The sequence below is a fragment of the Osmerus eperlanus genome, chromosome 4 (assembly GCF_963692335.1).
Source record: "Osmerus eperlanus chromosome 4, fOsmEpe2.1, whole genome shotgun sequence".
Taxonomy (NCBI): Eukaryota; Metazoa; Chordata; class Actinopteri; order Osmeriformes; family Osmeridae; genus Osmerus; species Osmerus eperlanus.
In genome coordinates, this window is record NC_085021.1 from 14,522,336 (window position 1) to 14,543,031 (window position 20,696).

The 20,696-nt window shown below is 39.9% G+C and overlaps 4 protein-coding genes across 4 annotated transcripts in view; 2 read left to right on the forward strand and 2 right to left on the reverse strand.

Annotated features, from left to right (window-relative positions):
* Nucleotides 1-12: 12 nt before the first annotated feature.
* Nucleotides 13-6,530, forward strand: LOC134019557 (uncharacterized). Its single transcript, XM_062460517.1, has 12 exons — nt 13-1,018; nt 1,134-1,206; nt 1,288-1,397; nt 1,493-1,690; nt 1,899-1,977; nt 2,348-2,355; nt 4,663-4,861; nt 4,972-5,099; nt 5,224-5,296; nt 5,381-5,490; nt 5,983-6,180; nt 6,276-6,530. The coding sequence occupies exons 1-12, from the start codon at nt 914-916 to the stop codon at nt 6,360-6,362; spliced, it is 1,368 nt and encodes a 455-aa protein (XP_062316501.1). The 5' UTR covers nt 13-913; the 3' UTR covers nt 6,363-6,530.
* Nucleotides 6,531-7,037: 507 nt separating this feature from the next.
* LOC134018978 (F-box only protein 44-like) lies at nt 7,038-9,829 on the reverse strand. Its single transcript, XM_062459398.1, has 6 exons — nt 9,548-9,829; nt 8,241-8,502; nt 8,043-8,160; nt 7,780-7,875; nt 7,565-7,700; nt 7,038-7,458 (listed from the first exon to the last, which is right to left on the reverse strand). Exons 1-6 carry the CDS (start codon nt 9,605-9,607, stop codon nt 7,270-7,272), a joined length of 861 nt encoding a protein of 286 aa, XP_062315382.1. The 5' UTR covers nt 9,608-9,829; the 3' UTR covers nt 7,038-7,269.
* A 662-nt stretch (nt 9,830-10,491) lies between these two features.
* dnajc11a (DnaJ (Hsp40) homolog, subfamily C, member 11a) lies at nt 10,492-15,870 on the reverse strand. The gene is made up of 16 exons (XM_062459400.1): nt 15,728-15,870; nt 14,846-14,975; nt 14,643-14,716; nt 14,426-14,527; nt 14,193-14,321; nt 13,935-14,057; nt 13,697-13,770; nt 13,417-13,606; nt 13,187-13,272; nt 12,937-13,053; nt 12,622-12,777; nt 12,393-12,462; nt 12,021-12,078; nt 11,781-11,923; nt 11,491-11,620; nt 10,492-11,087 (listed from the first exon to the last, which is right to left on the reverse strand). Exons 1-16 carry the CDS (start codon nt 15,797-15,799, stop codon nt 11,062-11,064), a joined length of 1,680 nt encoding a protein of 559 aa, XP_062315384.1. The 5' UTR covers nt 15,800-15,870; the 3' UTR covers nt 10,492-11,061.
* Nucleotides 15,871-16,548: 678 nt separating this feature from the next.
* camta1a (calmodulin binding transcription activator 1a) overlaps nt 16,549-20,696 on the forward strand; it is a 267,228-nt gene continuing 263,080 nt past the window's right edge. Inside the window, 2 exon segments of the mRNA XM_062459401.1 lie at nt 16,549-16,622; nt 20,428-20,529. Of these exon segments, the coding sequence (XP_062315385.1) occupies nt 16,598-16,622; nt 20,428-20,529 (127 nt within the window). The 5' untranslated portion in view covers nt 16,549-16,597.

Here is a 20,696-nt window from a genome sequence, read left to right on the forward strand (position 1 = left end):
GTTTATGAACAGCTCACAATAAGGGGTTGTAGCCTTAATTTGCCTCCCTGTGCTTGGTTCATGTTATTTTACCTGTTTTCAAAATCCACATTTCCACATCCAAATTTGCATGAAGAATATTGTCTGACTTGAAGGTCAAGTCTAGTCTATTGAGATGCCCCGTTGCGGTTGAAATTTACGGCACCTCAGTAGCTCTACAGTAGAACAGTGACAGTGTTGAAGTGAAAACTGGACTTGGACCAAACCTCGCTGCCAACGCCCCCGGCTAAGTAGCGAAACAAGCGGATGCGTTGAGGAAGAGGTAGGAAAATCATAATTGTAAACGTGGGCGTTAGTTATTATTATCATCAATATATCGTAGGCTACTTGTAGCCTAAACCTGAATTTTAAGTAAACCGGAAACATAATATTTTAGATCCGTGACTGTACGTGGCCGGGTAGCGGTACGTTGGCTAGATAGCCTTCTCAAGACAAGTGAATGGCTTGCGTCACGTTTTTTCATTGAAAAGTGGGCATAGCATAGCTAGCTAGCTAGTTAAACGGGTTAGGCTAAATGTTATTGGAGCTACTGTTTAGCCAACTGGCTAAGGATTTTGCTAATAATTTAAATACCTGCTTGTTCGCTAATGTTACAATCCCAACGTTTGGCCAGTCTCTGCCCGGGCAGGGGGGTGGAGAGTTGCTTCTGACTGTTTCAGCGGCCCAGAAGGTTATGGTTAGCTACCTTTTACTACCTAGCAGCCTTGCTTAGTTGCTATAGTGGTCATCATGAATGGCTTGTCTGGCCTGCATTGCAGGGCTTTTTCCTGTAGGTAAAAAATTGCATTGCGTTTGTATTAATCGCAGTGTCCGTTGTCGTGTTTCCACTCACAGTTGATACTACAGTAACACAGAGAGACTTCCGAAATCCAGGATGCAGACCATTAAATGTGTGGTGGTCGGTGATGGAGCCGTGGGAAAAACCTGCCTGTTAATTTCCTACACAACCAACAAATTCCCCTCAGAATATGTACCTACTGTAAGTATTAGTTTCACAATTTATCCTATGTAACCCACACCCTTTCATAAAAAATAAAATAAAAGAAGCAATATCCACCTTTTTAGTTCTCCATCTACGTTTTCTTTTGACACAGGTGTTTGACAACTATGCAGTGACTGTTATGATTGGTGGTGAGCCATATACCCTAGGATTATTTGACACTGCAGGTAAGAAAAGTGTGTCTTAGAAATACTATTAAGAATGCAGCTAAAATTCTTTTGTTTTTTAATAATATATAATCTTTACAGGACAAGAGGACTATGATAGGTTACGGCCTTTAAGTTACCCTCAAACAGATGTATTCCTAGTCTGTTTCTCAGTAGTTTCACCCTCTTCATTTGAGAATGTTAAAGAAAAGGTGAGTCAGTTGTCAAGCCAATCAAATGGCACTGAAGATAATGTGTGTATTTTTTATTTGTGTCAATGGCTATATCGTCTTTCTCGCTCTCTCAGTGGGTACCTGAAATCACTCACCACTGTCCCAAGACACCATTTCTGTTGGTTGGAACCCAGATTGACTTGAGAGATGACCCCTCTACGGTGGAGAAGCTTGCCAAGAACAAGCAGAAGCCAATTACCCCAGAGACAGCTGAGAAGCTGACCCGTGATCTTAAGGCTGTCAAATATGTCGAGTGTTCTGCCCTTACACAGGTGAGAGAAAAGAAACCTGAATTTGCATAAACTTCTCGAGAACAGATACCTGGTTGTAAACCTAGTATCTTAAATTGCTTTGTTATTTGTGTGCCTAGTTTATCTTGTTGTCTCTCTGCCTCCTACTTATAGATGTCAGTGTGTCTGTTACTTTACAAATAACTCTGGTGATATTTGCTACTTTATTCCCTCCTCTTACTCTCTGTAGCGAGGTCTGAAGAATGTATTTGATGAAGCTATACTAGCAGCTTTAGAGCCACCTGAAACCCAGAGGAAGAGGAAGTGCTGTCTGTTCTGATGTCGTTTTCACTCTGGCCTATGTGCTGCTCATGAAATGTAAAAAAAAAAATATATATATATTTGTCACTTAAATAACCAAGATGTTCTTTTGAAATGTTAGGTCATTAACGCTTTATTTCCATGTTTATATTTGCTTTGACGTGACCTTTTTGCCAATCAATTTTTTGAATTTGAGAGACCACCTCCATTAATACATTTTGTGTGCTGGTTTACATTAAGTTCTACGTGTACATTTTAGCTTCATGATCTATAATAGCAAATGATAACCCTGACATTATTTACAGGGTTGTGAAGTGAAAACCTGTCAAAGTATCTCTTTAACACATGCTGCTATTGGTGGTGAAATTGTGTGTTTAGATACTCAGGCAATGTTACTGTGGGAGCACTTTGTTTTTATTTTTTTGGAATGCAGCTTTTTTACTTGTAAACCGTGTAGTATCATTGCAATTACAACATATGGGGTAAGGTGATAAACATATTTTCTTCACCAACCTAATTGCACATTTAACCCTGTACATTTGCTAATATAGATACAATATAAAAATAGAAAATACATTTAGCACTTTTTGAGTTTGTTTAAACTTTTACATTAGTATTTATTCTATTTTAGTTTAAATTCTCTTTACATTTTGATTTGCCTATGACGGTATGACGTGATTTTTAATGTCCTTTTTTGTACTACTAGATCAAAGTAATTAAGTTATTTAATAAAGCATCCATGTGTGATATCTTCATGCCATTTTTGTTTGCTCTCTGTGATATGGTTTATTTGCACACTACATAATGTAGGTTCGTTTGCGATAATGTCCATATTTTGAAATGGAAAAAACAGATTACAGTTTTGTCTCCTAGGCTCCCTGTCACCGCTAACACATTGGACATGTTCTGACATTCTCCTGAGTATTTAATGGTTAGAAATAATCTTGCAAAAAAGTGAGATGGTCAGCAGCTGCCTCATCAATAGCTTATACAGATAACAGCTGTCTTTCAAATACTAAAGCATAATATGTAGGTCTGTACCTGATGAGTGCCAAATGTTGGAGATATGTTTAACTATAAATTACTAACATAAAATTAACACATTTTACTTTATTTTAATAAATTCTTACCCTGACTTAACCTTTCAAGTAAAAGTTCACCAATGTAAAATGTGTGTATTTTTAAGGGATTGAAAATGTTGATATTTTCTGTTGTTCTTTTGGATTTAATTTATTTGATTTCAGTGTTGGGTATGCACTGTATTCTCAGTCAACTAAATAACAGTCCATTTGAAGCAACCTGTGGTTACTGTAAAAAGTGTATTGTAATACAAGCATAAGCACACAAGGGGGCAGGTTTGGACAAATGTTGCTTTTGGAGGCAAAAGTGAAATTGTTTATTCGCAAACATACAGTACATTGTGCCTTTATATATGATGTTCTACAATCTAAACAAAAGTATGCAGCATCAAAGGCACTTCTAATGAAGTGTGAGTGAATATGAATATCTGCTTTAACAATAAGTATTTTCTGTGGCAGAACAACACAGTATTACATTAATAGTGAAGTAAATTCACAGTATCACACATGTCTTATTAATAAGCATTTGAAATATCATTTTTATAATCGTTTTTATAATTTTTACTTAAGCACACAAGTTATAGTTCCTCTTTGAATACAGGAAAATCTTTGGACGTTCGGTCAAAGTTCCCTTTTTGTAAGGAGTGTCCTCATCTTGAACAAGTTGTCTGTGAGCTCTTAACTGCCAACACCCAGCTAAGAAATGACGTACATTATTAATAAAAGGTAAGAAAACTATCCTGAAATGTTCTGTATGGATTATGAGTAAGATATTGAGTAGAAGAGGTGGTTATTGTTTCTATTCAATAGATGGAGACTACAACTTGGCCCCACTGTGTCTGTAACTGTAACTTTTGATATGCATTCACTAACCAACCCCTTAATTTGAACGTCTGCCACCACCATAAATGAAAACTGAACTTCCATCAATAAGTTATTGAAAAACCTTGCCACAGTTTGTCTCATATACTAAGAGTTTTGTATATCTTTACAATAATTAGTCCTTGAAGATCAATGTCTGTGAATGACTTGAAATGGCTAACCGTGAGCCAAAGCTGCTATTGGCTGTACTGAAGGAGTTGACAGCTAAAGAACTGAAGGAGTTTCAATGGCATCTAAGTCAGGAAAACTGGCTAGATGGCTTTCAACATATTCCAAAGGGCGACCTGGAGAATGCTGACAGGCAGGACACTGTGGATATAATGATACGGACCTACCGCAATGCACCTGCTGTGGAGATCACACTCAAGACTCTAAAGGATATCAACCAAAACAATCTCGCAGATAGGTTGTCAAGACACTACAACCCAACTGAAAGCCCTTGCAATCATGGAAAGTATTTAGCTTACAATTGATTTAGCCTTTAGTCAAATACCGTGCACAATGTAATGGTAGTTTTCTCTTTCAGGCTCGCTCTCACTAGTTGCTCCTCTAACTGTCCTGCATACTACACCAGGACTTACAATGCTCCCAGCACTCACATTCAGAGCAGAGGTTAGGTTGTTGCCAATGGTAAGCCATCTTTTTGAGGATTTAATAAGAAACATTGGAAAAAGTGAATGGGAATGCAAGTGAGCCATGTCCTTTCTCTCTCTCTCTCTCTCTCTCTCCTAGGAGGGGAATAAGGTTAGGGTTGAAGTGATTCCAGAAAGCATGACAACTCCCTCCATAGCTCATGCTGGCTCCTCCGTGACTCCTGGTGGTTTTTCTATGGCTCTTCAGTCTAGCTCTAACACTGAAGATAGAAGTAATATTGTCTGCAACAATGCTCAAGATCATAATCAGACACCAAATGAGCACATTAAATCTAACAGTAACTATATTTCTTTAACAGTTGGCATGTACAGTAATACTTGAGTTAATTTGGCTATATCAGCATATCATGTGACTATGTTTCTATACATTTTGATTGGCATATTTCAGACATGTTGACCAAGCTTAATGAGTACAATAAGATAAGGATAAATATGCTTGGCAGTGGATCTGTGGGAAAGTCCTGCATGGTTTCTACATTCCTAACCAACAGATTTCCCTCTGAATATGTACCATCAGTAAGTATAGGCCACTGAATATTAAGTGACTTCAAATGATTTTCTTCAGTAGGCATACTGTACTGTGTCTGCTGTCCACTGTAGTCAAACAGACAACACTTCTCTTTTCATTTTCTAACAACAGGTTTTTGACAAATACGTAAAAGACATTGGTGATGAAGGTTGTTTTGGCTCCCTTGAAATACAGGATATAACAGGTATACATAGACTCGTGACATAATTCTTCTGAAAATGACAAGTTACTGTGTTATTGTTTTTAACTTTGTACTTTACTTTTACAGGTTTGTCTGACTATGACGATCTACGAAGAATAAGTTACCCTCTGACAGATGTTTTCCTAGTCTGTTTTTCAGTGGTTTATCCTGGTTCATTTAAGGACGTGGACATGAAAGTAAGGCCTACTCCCAAACCCTATAACCCAGTTACACACACAGAGAACTGGCTTGCAGAAAATACTGCCTTAATGCTGGATAATTCCGCCAAAGCTCTCACAGATGATTGATGGGAATCATTAAAACACCTCAAAGAACCCACTTGTGTGATAGCACATGCATTCTGTTCTAAATTAAAAATGTCTTCAAAGACCACACCAATCCCAGAATAGAATGTTGTAGTTTGACTTAAAGCAGTAACAAGAGTGAACATTGAATGAATTAGTAAAATAATGATCGTGTCCAGGCAGGATACTCTCTGTGCGGTGCCATTGTTGCAGTAAAAGGAGCTGCCAGCAGGGGACAAGAGTACAATTATCTAGTTGTATTTATGGTCAGCATTTGACTGGTCTCATATCATTTAACTTAATTGAGAGGAGCGTATACTGAAGCATGGTGGCAATGTAACTATTTGGGATCCATTTGGAAATATTACATCCCTTCTCTTGCAGTGGGTACCTGAAATCAATCACTATTGTCCTGGGACACCTTTCCTACTTGTCGGAACTCAGATTGACCTAAGAAAAGACCCCCACACATTGGAGAGGCTGGCCAAGAACAAACAAAAGCCAATCAATTCAGAAATTGCTAAGAAACTAGCCAGTGACCTGAAGGCATTCAAATATGTCGAGTGCTCTGCCCTTACACAGGTGGGATGCTCTCAAGTATTCTACAAGTAAGTTACAGTACATTACCACTGAAACCCCAATGATTTGACTAATGACATACATATTTGTGTTTGCAGGAAGGTTTGAAAAATGTGTTTGATGAGGTGATACAAGCTGTACTGAGGAGTCAGCAGTTCAAGAAGAACAAATGTGTGCTGTCCTAGGCTCATCCTGTTGTTACCAGACTCCTGTAAAACTAGTTTGATTCATACAGGAAATTATACTTTGCAGGGAATACATACACTCTATTTCTTTGATGTAACTTTGCCTTCTGAAAGAATTGGAACCTGTACATTTCATTCACATTCTACATATTTCATACATATTCATGTAGCCTGTTGGGAAATGTAGCCATTTATATTGACCTAAATAGTTTAACTATAAAGTTTGTAAATACAATTAAGAAAAAAAAGGTGTTGAAAGTAACTTGTGAAAATATAACAGAAGGTTATTTGCATATCAGCTCTAAAACCTTTACAACTTCTTTCTTGTGCTACCACATTCCATGGACTACATCCACAAAAATGTATTAATCTAAATTAATCTCAAATATGTTTACCATGTTTCTCAAGGTGCTCATTGAGTCATGAGGACATGCATAAAGTAAAATTAGTGTTCTAGTTGAGAAGGGGTTTAAGGGACCCCAATAGAAAGACAGATGCAAACTGGAGGGTCATGCTCGTAATGACACAATTTGAACAGTAAAACTCAACTAAAACCAATACCAAGTAATAGTTCAGCAATCCATTATCTGTCACACTCAGTTAAACTACATATTTTAACATTTTTCTAACTGTAAATGTACATTAACAGTTTACAAATCAGTCAATACACATCACTGTATGATTCATCGTCTGTATTTCTTTGGTATAACAGTCCTTTTTCTCACAAACTTCTCCCACATATTATATAAAATATATAATACTTAAACAGACACATTAATTTGTTTAGATGCAGTATTAGAATGTTTCCACAGTGATTAGACAAAAGGGTGTTTCTTAAGGCAGAAATTAGCTAACAAGCCTAAAGTGACATTCAGGTTGTCTTTGGGGAATAACTGTGTGGAAGTAGTCAAAGATGATTGGCGACATGGGATGGGAGTTCCAGTGGAAGCTCTCTGTCCACTGAATGGCATATCTCCACACTACTGTTGGTGACACGAATTCCATACGATCCCGCCCAGAACTGAGTGTCTCTGCCCCCATGTGTGAAGCGGATGAATCGAGCTCCTGGTCCATAGTCCTTAAACACATGAGTCATCTGAAACACGAATATCACAATATTACAGATGTAATACGTTAACCTAAACCTCTCAAATATATCATAGATTTTTTAAGTGGTGTGAAGTCTATATTCTGTCAACTACCTGATTCCATGTCTGATCATTCCATTGCTGAAAACAGACAGTATCTGGGGAGAATGTCTGTATTGGAACCTTCTTCTTATCCAGCACTTGAACACAGATCTCATACAGACTGCCACAGTCAAAGCGTGGAGCATACCTAATCACATACACAAACATTTATTTAGTTGACAATGCATTGTACCAGCAATGGAAAATGTTTGTTTGAGTATTCTTACCAATCAGATATAACAATATCTGGCTGGACCTCATCCATCAAAGATGGTTTGTAACCCTCCTTGGCCAAGTCAATCAGCTGACACTTCTTGCAGGTGCTGAGCCCAGAAGAACACACAGACACTAAATATGACCATGACAGAGCCTTCTGAGGAAGTGGGAAGTAGTGCAAGTATCTTTACAATATAGCTGAGGGGCTAGACGTTACCAACAGCCTTCTTGTATACAGTGAACAAAAAGTAGGTAGCTAGTATAGGCTACTCACTGGTAAGATGTCACAAAGTATTTCTGGACTGTGTCATCAGGAAGAGGTGGATTTCCCACTGTCTCAATCTTCCATTTATCTCCGCCATTCTCCAAAATCTGCCAGCCATTAAAACTTTCTAGAGGGCAAGAAAGGACAGTGTGAATTCAAATGGTAAATCATAAATTATGGTAGCTTATACCTTTTCTGGTCTCTCACCATCTGCTCTGGAATTTTTCAGAAGGTTGCGTCTCTTCCTACGTAAGAAGTAGAAGAATCGCCAGTCTTTGGGTAGTCTTTTGGTATCACACAAATTATATCCCTCTCTCCGACACCTTTCTCTCCATAGAGAATCACTGTCGACAACATCTTTCCACTCACGGCAAACTAAGCGGCATACATATACCACCTGTTGTGGTGGAAGATTCAGGAAGATCTCTTCCAGAATCTCGAAAGGGACTGCAGGAACCGGACCTGTGTACTAACCGAGAAAAAGATAAGTTAAACAAAGCACTGTCACCAGAGCCTGTTTAAAGAGAGCCTGTCCACTCCCTATTAAGCCCCATTGTACCGAATTTGGTTGCAGTTCCACAAGAGTTCCACTGGGGGTGATCGCGAGCGAGTGCATGCTGAATGGGAGTCTATGAGCTAAACGGCTAAATGTGTCTCTTTCGCCTGATTGTCGTTGAGAAACCTCAGATTTGATTGTAGTTTGTGCATGTTCAACATGGATTATAGGTCTAAAGTTGAATGAACGAGTACATGTCCTTTCGATTTCGACCAGAGATCCCGCTTGATGGCATCCGAAGCGGAATCAGAATGTCAGAGCATTAGCACCATTAGCAACAACATTAGCAAGCCAAAACTCTTTCTAGCATGTGTATTGACAGGGAGAGCCTAACCTGTCAGCTGTGTTGTCGAGAGAAAAAAGGAAGTGACCAGAGCTTGCCGTAAAGTAGTATCTGGTCGTACGATGTGTATGACGTCATTGACATTTTAAAAGGCTTTTTAGAACAGAAAGGCGACTTCAAAAATCTAACACCCAGCAGTTAAGTCGTAAGTATGTATTTTTTTCCCCTCCCCTTTCGAATTCAAATTACTAGACAAAAAATGATATCCTGAGAAAAGTGCATTTTGAGGGGTATAGCTCCATAGACCTCCATTCATTCTGCACTCGCTCGTTAGTGCCCTCATATGGAACTAGAGTGGAACTGTAACCAGTTCAGAACCCGGAGGTTTCCCGAGAGTGGCAGTTCTCTCACCATTGTGTCGACGAATTCAAAGGCCACGCCCACGCGTCGTCTCAAACGCCAGCACTATCGCTTCAGTATTTTTTATTCGTACATCACAACTAATAACAATTGAAGCTAAATGTATCATATCAATGACCACAAGTCATGAGGTGAGCTAAACCAATAAATCAAACAATCACAACTGGGACGTCACCAACATTATGATGACTACGATTAGACTAGACACAAACTCAATTCGAACATTTCATATGCTTTAAGTCTAAGCTTACTTACTTTTCCCGGGAGACATGGCACCTCAGACAAATTGCACTGCGCACTGTAAGACTGGCCCATTGCTCTTATATTAACCAAAATATTTGATTTTGGTCAAATAACGTATGATAGAACCGTCTTGAGAAATCCCCACAATGCATTAAGCATTAGCTTATGCGGAAGTGATGTTAAATTGAAAGTAATATCGATTTAGTCGAGAGAAAAAAAAAAACTCGTGCACTTCACCACGAGAGGCTTCCTCTTGTAAATTCAAGTAAACTGTCAAAACACACTAGCTGAATCACATACCTAATAACGCTGGAACGTCAAGCACTTCAATTCAACTACTGTGGGACATCTTCATGACGTACTGAGAATGTTTCAGGAACTGATGACTGCGTGCGCCTTAAGTCTCGCGGCGCTAAACTAGACACCACAAGCACCTGACGTATTGGATCAGCAGCACTTTACCGTTGGTCTAAGATTAGTCTCATCTGACCAAATGCAAGTAAAGCTTCCAGAATGCATCAGTACAAATCAAAATGTAGCCTAATCGCTCACTTTCTAAATATCTTGAGAACTGAACTTTGCATGCAATAACAAAACAAACAGATGCTGCGATTGGCAAAAACACAAGCTATTTGCTTGTTGGCAAACTAAACATTGCCGCAGGATGAAAGGTGATGGTCCAAAACGTTGATCGTTTTTTAAGATAAACTAATCAAAGTCTTTAATATATGGCTTTGGATATTTCGTTTTTATCTCCATGGCTTCTCACTTGTCAAAGTTATCATACCAGATAGGTCATGCTCTGGTTGGTTCACTCAGCAGCAGCAGAGCCTCTAATACACTAACTAAAACTAGGTGTTTCATATTAAATTGTTCCTTTTTATTGTAGTAATATTTTTCATATGATTCAAGAATAAAATTAACATTTTCCAAAGATCAACTCCAATTAATCCCTAGAGCATTCATATAATGGGTCTACAGCAAGGACAGATAAGCCACAAAGCACAAACTAATTTGAATAGTTGCAAATTGTTTAGAAAAAGTGGGCATAAACAAAAGCAACATGAGAATCCCTGTTTCCAGTGCAGATACCAAATTGGTTATGGAACATGGAAAATATTGATTTAATAATATGGCAAATATACAGAGGAGCATTCTTCAACCACATAGGCACTGTTCAGTACAATACAGTACAGAACTTAAATCTTTCATAACAAGCCATACCAGAAAAGAGGGGAGTACTGTAAAGATATATAGAAATGAGAAAAGGCCTGAAACCAAATCTAACAATTCAATTCAATTTTGGTGTCAACTGAAAAATAAAATAAGATTCTATCATAAAAAGGGCATTTCCTGATAATCCACATTGACACTTCAATCATGTCTGCATTTCTAAATGGACAACATGGTTTGGGGTGGGGCAGAAAAGGGTTTATCAATGTTCAATGTTGTCTCTAAAATACAAGTCTGTCCATCCTCAGTCAAACTGTCAGATCATGTCCCTTCCAGTCCCAGTGACGTGGCTTCTAAGTGTCTGCATCAATCCTGTGAGCTGCAATGATAAAAGTAAAAATGTCAAAACATCTGACTGAATTCTACACAATACTTACAATAATGAACCTTTAGAGGAATCACAGTGGAAACATCTCAATCATGTACAGAAAAAGTCTAACTGCAAGTTTACGTGCACGCACGCACGCACACACGCACATTCCAAAACTCCATTGGATTGGAGTTGAGGGGCTGGTTTTTATCCAATTTCACATTGTATTCTCACACTGAATTTATATTTCTGGCAAATGTTAAATCAAATGGATACATTTCCATTCCATGAAACATGATCAGAAAAGCAGTGTCTGATTTGGATATTTTCAGGCAAATCTTAAAGCTTCTCATGTTTTGCACATTCCATAATAATATGCATATAACAAAATGATATAGAATACTCCACCTACATTGTTTTGGTATCCTGAGTGCTTCCATGTCCCCAGAGAGGACTTGATGCATAACTCCCCGGAACTGATACAGCACCTTCAGGCTCTTCTCCTCCCCCACACAGGGGTCATAGAACCCTGGAAGCCCTGACTGCAGATACAATTCAATGTACTGAAATTAAACAGCACTATCTTTTCTATGGTGGCCTGGACCATAGTACCTCTATGGGTTAAATATGTTTTAAGTAGAGAGGGTTGACTGAATGTTACATGCAATCCAATAACCTTGCCTAGAGGCAATATATACATACCTTTATTGCCTCAGTTAGTATGAGTTTGGAGTCTTTTACCAGGCACTGCAGTGGCACAGTCACGTCAATCACCTTTGCCCTTTCATGCCTCCTGCTGTTGTCTGTAACAAACTTCCCATACCAGGCATTGAGGATGATGAGACCTGACCCGTCAAATGAACAAAAAAGAGGAAAAATGTTTAGTACCAATAACATTCCAGTACATCAATAATTGTACACACCCAAACAATACACACATACCCAATCTAGATTCCTCTGTTTCTATGATTCTGCGGACAGACTCTTGCATGAGCAGAACCTGCAGTGTCGGTGAAGGAGAGAAAGCGGGACAGGGTAGAAGACGGGGGTAAGACGTGAAATAACATTCAGATTTTATTTATTTAGTAGAAGCTTTCATCAAAACAGATGTACAAATACCGCTGTTAGAAACTACAGCAGAACATTAGACATGGTCCGTATAAATGCAAGATAACAAGTCTACATACTGTGGTGTGGCCTACAAATGCTGTACATAGACATAGCCTACAGTCCAAGGGCTGAAATTATGTTAGTCATGCTTGTGTATAGATTTGTTTGTCCGGTTTGTAAGGAGACCTAGACCACTCCACTCACAGCAGACTCTGCCTCCTGCCTCTTCTTAGCAATGTCAGAGGCAGAGCTCTCTCTCTGCTTCTCCAGGTCCCTGTACAGAGAAAAGAACACAGAACATTTGCCCATACACCATTTATTAAAAAGGTCTTCATGTCACCAAAACATTTGTAGTTACTTTCTCTGTCTTGCGGGAAGACTCAACAGGTAATGTAATGTATCATTTAGACATATTAACACTGGTTAGTCTTACTGATCCTTCTGTGCGCGCACAAATGGCCTGATAACAAGCCGCTGGATTACGAGGTAGAAGACCAGGGGTCCAACAGTAGCGTAGAAGACAGCGCTGGGCAGGAGCTGGTCGGTCAGATGGATGGGGAAGAAATAGGTCTGATTGGCTCTGTTCAGCCTGAGGACATACAGTGGAATGTACTGAGTAGATGCTTCACCAGAGACAGAGCAGTACCAAGGCACTAGAATTCCAAATACTGTTTAGAGATTCATTTAAAAAAATCCTGTTCATATGTAATCTGGCACAGACAAGAGGGTTTGACAAAGGGATGCTTACTTTATCTTGAGTGAGACCCCCTGAGGCACTCCTACACTGACAGTGGCACCCAGGACACTGTGGCGACTGATCTTCCTTTCTGCTCCATACTCCACCACCGTGCCAAAGAACCCAGACCTGCAGTAAACAGACAAGGACACAGTGAGCTACCTCGGTCATCGAGAAGTCTCAGATCTCAGCAGATTGTGTGTATTAATAATAATGATGTTCTTTGATAAAAGTTTAGGGCCAGGGGGGGCACAGAACTTACTTGACTGAGCCTTTGATCTTCGTCTGGTCGTCATCTTGGAATTTGTACTGGTAGCTCATCATCATGAAGGAGTGGGGGATGCCAAGCTGCAATTCCAATTTGTAAGATAGACATTAAGGAACTAGACGGAATGGGGTCTTCAAAGTATACTGTCAGAGGGTATGGTGTAACATTTCAATTAAACAAATAGGAGGCCAGTCAAGGCCTAGTTGTCTTGGTTGCTGACTCACCTGCATGGCAAAAGTGAAGTGGCTGCTCTTGGTGTCCCTGACAATGCTGGTGTTCATAGAGGACTGTGTGCCCCAGCGCCACTGCAGGTAACCCATAGTGTTCTTGTCCAGGTGTCGGGCCAGCACTGTGGTGACACCAGGACGCACCCCTCGGGATGAAAACTGAAGTCCACACTGAGCTGTCATGAAGCTACAAACACATAGGATTTCTTTATGTAGACAGGATGTATATGAAATGTGATAACCCGATTGTGTTTCAGATCCAAGCTACTTCACCTACCAGCGAGGTGTGAGGTTGCGGAATATCTTCATTCCAACTAAGGGCCCATGTGTGTCTCCTGCCCCAAACTCCAACTGCATAAAGACAGTGATAACATAACCCTTTAATTTGGCCAGAAATCAGACAAAAACACACATGCACATACATACAAACATACATATACATAACATGCGTGTGATTTCTTGTGAAGAGGTAGTAGTGGTCTGTTATATCTAAGTAGCAAAGAGACAGAGCTGACCTCCCCCCAGCCCTTAGCTGAAGTGACTCTCCGGAGGGCAAGGTTAATGTTTCCTCCTCCATTTCCGTTGTGGGTAGAGAGGGAGCCAGCGAGGATTGCCGTGTCTGAGGTTGTAAGAGGGGCCTGCAATAGCGGAAAAATGACCCACATTTTTGTTGTGCAAAGTGGAGGCTAATCACTTTACTATCAACTGCTGTATATTTCATTCTATAATATACTGTACATGACACAGATAGCAATACAAAGTGTAATCCTTACTTCTATGGATTGCGATATGTGCATCTTGTTGATCTCTATATGTGGGAAGCCCGTCGCAGGCATATCTTCGTAGTCTTCCTCATAGCGATCGAAGAGGTCTGTGGCATCAATACCCACACTGATCACCCCCTGAAAGACACAAAGTAGCACAGAACTCAACATACAACTTGAGTGACGGACAACCCTCATGCATACAGGTGCACTAACACACACACACACACACACACGCACACCTTGGGATTGGTCCTCTGCTGAAGTCTCCTTTCTTCTCTCTCTTTTTGAAGACGCTCATACTCCTCACGGATCTCTGCTGGTGTTCTTTTTCTTTCCACTACCTAAGGCATCAGGAGGTTGATTACTTACTATTCATCAGAACTGACATTAGCTACACATGACTGGGAAGATAATGCTACATGTATAAGCTAAGTCCAGAGAAGCCTCTGTACTCACCTCCCATCCCTCAACATCCAGTCCTCTCTTCCCATAGATATCATAGATGGCCCGCGCTTGAGGGTCACTGAGGACTGAGGGAGGTAAAAAAAAAAAAAGTAGTACAGTACACACTGACTAAACTTATTTGCATGTTTAAGCAGCACCCTAGAGAGCCATGGGACGTCTGTGATATGGGTGATGGACAGTGTAGTTGATCTTACCTTCGTAAGCTTTGTGCACTAGGTTAAAGAGCTGCTCGGCCTGCCTCTTGAGCTCGGGGTCCCGGTGTTTGTCTGGATGATAAAGCATGCATAGTCGTCTGTATGATGCCTTAAGCTCCTCCTGTGTTGCCTTTGGACAAAAACATTATGGAACGAAGACATAAAGATCTACGGAACCGGACAAAGCTTGTCATCTTTACAACCAAAGTGCTCAGATCAGAGATGCAGAAGCTCTACAGTACACATGCTACTGTAGGTATCTTATACATTTACATTTATGCATTTAGCAGACGCTTTTATCCAAAGCGACTTCCAAGAGAGAGTTTTACAAAAGTGCATAGGTCACTATACAAAGATACTAACTTAATAGTTAAGTAGATAAGGGGAAAATAAAGTCCTGTGCAACGGTACTTGGTCTACATTAGCTGTAATCGGCCTAGGACGACTGATTGATTGCGGCTATCCATGATGCGCTAACCTCATTTAAAAAATAATGTTAGCTAGCAAGCAAGGTAATTTGGTTGGCAGCAGCTAAGTTCGACAGGTGGTATAACGTCAACGTAAATAGTTAGCTAGCTACCTAGAGGTGTATTCATTGACTAGAAGTACAGCTTGGTTTGTTACAAACAATAAAAAGTGCACAGTTAATGGACCGAAGAAGCAACAATTGAGCAAATGTAAGTTATAGCTAGCTGACGAACTTTGTAACTCAGGAGTCATTTAGAAACCAATGATAAGCGAGGGTCAACTAGCTTAGCTACGAAGCTAAATCTTGGCCGCCTGGAATTGTTTCGTAAAACGTTGTCAATGATATCAAACTGACTCCAAAAGTAGAACATAATATATTTATGCAATTAAACAAACGTTACTGGCATACAATACCTCTCTCCTGACATTGAGTAAAGAGTAGTAGTCATCATTGTCAATCTCATCATCTTCCAAGGCCGGCGCCATGTTTACGGACTGTCATCCCTTCTTCGTGGCATGTTGTCAGCACGTGCGTACACTTACAAAAGAAAAGTTGTTGGTTGCCACCCTGTGGACTGGATCGCTAAGCCAGCCTCACTATTTTTGATAAAAGCCTTGTCAAAATGCAAATTTCTCAAGATAATGTAAAATAATTTATGTTTTAAAATGTCGTTCAATAAATGTGCGTTTTACCACTTTACTATGTTTCTGGAAAATTATTAATAATATTTAACGGTTTAACAATTGGTAGTCTACATGTTTGACTGTCGGGTAGGCGATTTGTTTTAGATTTAGGCTACTTGATACCCTCTTGATTTGTTTCCTTTCGGCACCCTAACTTAACCCTAACCTTATACTTTTATTTAAAAAGTAGAGGTTTGGCAGAGTATAATTCAGTGTCTTATTCTATATTAACTGAAATTATGACAGTAGCCTACCACAAACTACAGACCATAAATAATGTGCATTAAAGTTTCACACAGTGTTCTTTAAGATATGAATAAACACGATCCTATTTGAATGTTTAATTTTTCTGTTGAGATGTCCTTAAAAATGATCTTTCCGCCAATGACGTAGTTGATAGTTACATTAAATAAGAGTTTTTCTTGATGTCTCAAGCCATTCCAGAGCTTCATTGTCAGTCATTGCCTCACAGCCAATGGTAAGTTTGCATTGGTTGGACTCGCTGCTGCTCCTCGAGTCCCTCCTCGTACTGTCCTCGCCGTGCACGCGCGTGGTACCCACGGTCGTGAGGAGGAGGAGGATGTTGCGCGTGAAGGGGAAATGGCTGCCGAAAACAAGCCGGAAGGTAAGAGAGATATAATGGGATTAATTTACCAGTATGACAACTATGTGATTTAGAAGAATTTAAAGTCAGACTATGAGGACATACTAGGAAGCATAAGTAGAGCTTTTGATAGAAAAACGCTTTATTATTTCATCCGAAATACTAGCCAGCTAAACGTGGAGACAGCATCTACAGCCAGCTAATATTAGCTAGCTTTCTAGCCAGCTATGCCCATCATTGCCCACATTAAAAACAAGGGGACAAAATAGCCTGCATTATCAAAGTACTGAATCTGAAAATCCAATTTAATCTATTATTCAGCTGAGCGATATTGCAAAGCATTCAGCTTATGAGCTAGTTAAGTTAATGACAACATGCCATTGCCATCGACCAACTTCTCTATTTATTCAGCTTTTCGAAGAAGATTGTTTTACTGAATGTATGCGAGCCACATCGGGCACTACACACGTATTACACCGTATAAAGACGATTTGGCAATTTTGATTAAGACATTAGTACCATTCAGTCAGTGACCATGTCTGAGAAAAAAATGCATGCTTGCAAGTCCTGAACAATCTTTTCTCTTTACCCCGGCCACCCTTTGAGGGATCCTCTCCCATCTTTACGCGTAGAACGTCATTATCGGTAAAAAGTGGTGTATTTTGTTTCTGAAGTTTTTGCTATAATTGTCAGATTTAGCTGCCTGTTCATAAGCGACAGGAAAACAGTTTTGCAGGTTGAAATGCCATCAGATGTGTTTCAGTTGAGAAATTACGGAGTGTAGAATTTTATGAGCGCCAGTTATTTCAGACAATGCATGGTCGCATTCCTACAAACAGTGCCGGTCTCTTGAGACACAAGCTGCAAATTAACTTGCGGACAATTTGATAGACTACTTGAAAGTTCATTGTGAATATAACCGATTTGAACAAAATGAACAAAATACATTAGCGATTAGAAAATAGAACTATGACGAAGATAAAATACTGTGTCCAGCATGTTTGAACTGAAAGGCATTTTGTCTCAGAATAGGCTGTCGCAATAACAGTTTTACCCAGTTAAATGTGTAATTGTAAGGCCATCTAATATATATTTAATTGCATTACTTTGTCTATTTCTTCTGGTTAAAATAAACATAGTATTTCTGTTGATTGTGTGAAAGATCCCTAGTTAATTCGTGAGGAGCCTTTTCAATTAGATGTATGGGAAATCAAACTTTGTAGCAATGGTAGATAATCAACACTTGTTATTTAGCATTGTTCTCTCAATTTTGCCATTGATTCCAACATTTAAAGATGTAGCAATTGAGTTGTAGCGTTCATTGATCTTAACCACGAGGTGGAGACAAAGAGCATCCTCAGACATTCAAATAGTGGGCAAAAGCAAATTCATGGTTGAAATTAACTGGAATCCAAAGAAGATCTTATAGCATCATCGGATGGTTGAATATTTCAAAAGCATATCGTAGATCTTAACACATAGGTCTAAGTAGTTTTTCAAATGTCACCTTTTGGATTGTTGGAGTGATGGATTGTTAATGTAGCCTAATTAATGAGGACAATTGTTAGAGTTCAGTATTTGTCTTTAAAATTGTCTACATGGCAGTGTCATTACAAGAGTGTAAGAGAGTCTGAAATAAATAGTGAAGCGTGTGTTCTTGATTAGTTTAATAATATTTTTCAGTGCAAATGAATGAAGATAAAATAGACTGAGGAAGACAGTTGTTGGACAGCAACGAGCCCAACTGTAAACAAGGTTCCACAGGGGGGTGGTATTGAGCTGTACAAGTCAGGTACACAATGTACACCGTTCATATTTTTAGTGTCCCACTATGTCATCTATGACAAAATAAAGGCAGGATAACACCTATCACGTGATAACGGTGACAAGACCAGGATGTTTTAGACAACCATGCACAAATACAAAGCTGTATTTAACATACCGTCCACCTTAGTTCATTTCTTTATCTCTCCATCACCAGTAGCTTTATACTGAGAACCCTGACTTGAAACTCCCATAGCTGTGCAGGTTGAGTTATTTTTGGTGTTCCCTGTGAGGTCGGTCAGTGGAGGAGGTGGTGGAGGAGGGATAGAGTAGTTCTTACCTAAACACAATGTCCTCTCAGTCAAACTACAGTCTCAGAGCTTCTACATAGAATGAAAGGTAGATCTCCATTTCCTTTGAAGTTTTCATTAATTAGTCATTCATTGTGACTACTAAAATATACAATGTAGAGTTGAGAAAAGATGACCTTTCTGTCATGCTTGATCATTATGATTGTCTAACTCCGATCCCATCTTTTTGGGTCCAGCACTGTCACCCAACCTCCCCACTCTATAGCCTCTCCGTAACCTTTTCTCCTTAAAGCCCTTGGCCTGTGTTGTGGACCCATCACTCTCAGTTGTTTGTTAGGTGTCACGAGGGCCTAGAAAGAGGACCGTAGGTCACATCCTGTGCATCACTCAGGAGACATGACCCAGTCTCCCTCACTGGTGCTCAGTTTACATCCGGAGGTAGCGCACCCACCTCTCACTGTCTAGCTGAGCTGATGGCCGGCCTCAGGAGAATGGCTTTTTCAACACACAGGAAGTCCTGGAATGCATTGAGATGGCCTGTTTTTCTCAGGCATGCTGCTATGTTGAAAGCAGTTCAGATAGGACACACCAGTTACATTTCTGATCACAATGTAAAGTGGAGTGTATAGGGTCCCCATGGGACTTAAAAAGATGACCTGGCATTTGCCAGGAATCAAGGGGAGGTTGTACCATTAGCTGACAACTCTTCTTCGCAGATCTTAAATTCTTCTCCTTTATTTTTCATCAGACAGACTTATGAGTTGTAACCTGATATTACCATGGTTTCATTAGAAGTAGAAGGTACAAAAATAGCATAGCATCAGGCAGGCAATATAAGTCATAGGCTACATTTTACCATCAGTGCTTGGTATTTATACTGACTGAGCAGCTGAACAAGTAACCTTTTCGACTAGTTCCAACTCTCTTTCCTGTAGGTTTGTTTGGAATCAGGCTGTAGATTTCCCATGCTGGTAATTGAATTAGTGAGGCGTGGATGGATGAGGTGTCTCCTAGCCCAGCCTGTGGCTGCTGAGACGTTTCATTCCCAAGGTCTGCCTCAAACTAGCCTTCACCAGCTGCCTCACATGGCCTCTTCTCATTGATCACATTGATTCATCAAGTTACTACTGATGGGATGTGGACACAGATGGGCCAGAACACAACAGTGCCGGGTTGTAAAGAGCCTGATTGCTGGCCTCTTCCCTTCCCTTTTATTGTCATTCCCACTTTAGCAGGGGTGCATTTTAAACACTGGGGAGTTGAAATAGCATATATAGAGCAAAATAGAAACAGATGACAACATGAACACGGATGAGACATATTCAGCTAATGTCTGGCATTTGGAACAAGTAATTGGGATGACACATCCTGGACCTGGTAGATGTTTTTGATAAACATTCAGTTTGTGTGCTATGTTTAATGATAGCTCAGTCACTCTGTTTACTTTTAGCTTGTTATTGGCCGTAAGTATTCAGTATTTCGTTAGATAAAAAAAGCTGTCACCCACAGAACTGATTCAGTAGACAGGGTTGTAAGGTTGGGACTGCATAGAATTTAGGAAGTTTCAAAGCAAATACTGTCTCAAGCACCCCATGTCTTCCAGTGTTATGTGTTTTGTAATGTATTTACACTTAAACATGATGTCCAGATACTGTTAATATGCTTGCATGGAGAAAGAGTTCTGGGCTGTTGTAAGCCATGAGAATGCTTCTTTTCCTCGATTTTCTCTACTCTCTTTTTGCCTCCTGAAGGACTGAAGAAAATTCGTAATCCGGATCGAATGTACAGATCAGCTGTGTGTTATGCTGGCCATGGTCCTCCTAAGAGTATCAGTGATGACACAGAGATGAACAGTAAGAGTTGGTTATTAATACTGCATCCCCGTGGTAGTGCTACAACAGGCCACTAAAGCCGGACAATCTATTATTCATTCATTGATTCATTCATTTATTTAACTTCTTGATTTCATCAATCCTCCCTCCCTCCCTCCCTCCCTCCCTCCCTCCCCTCTTCCTGCCCC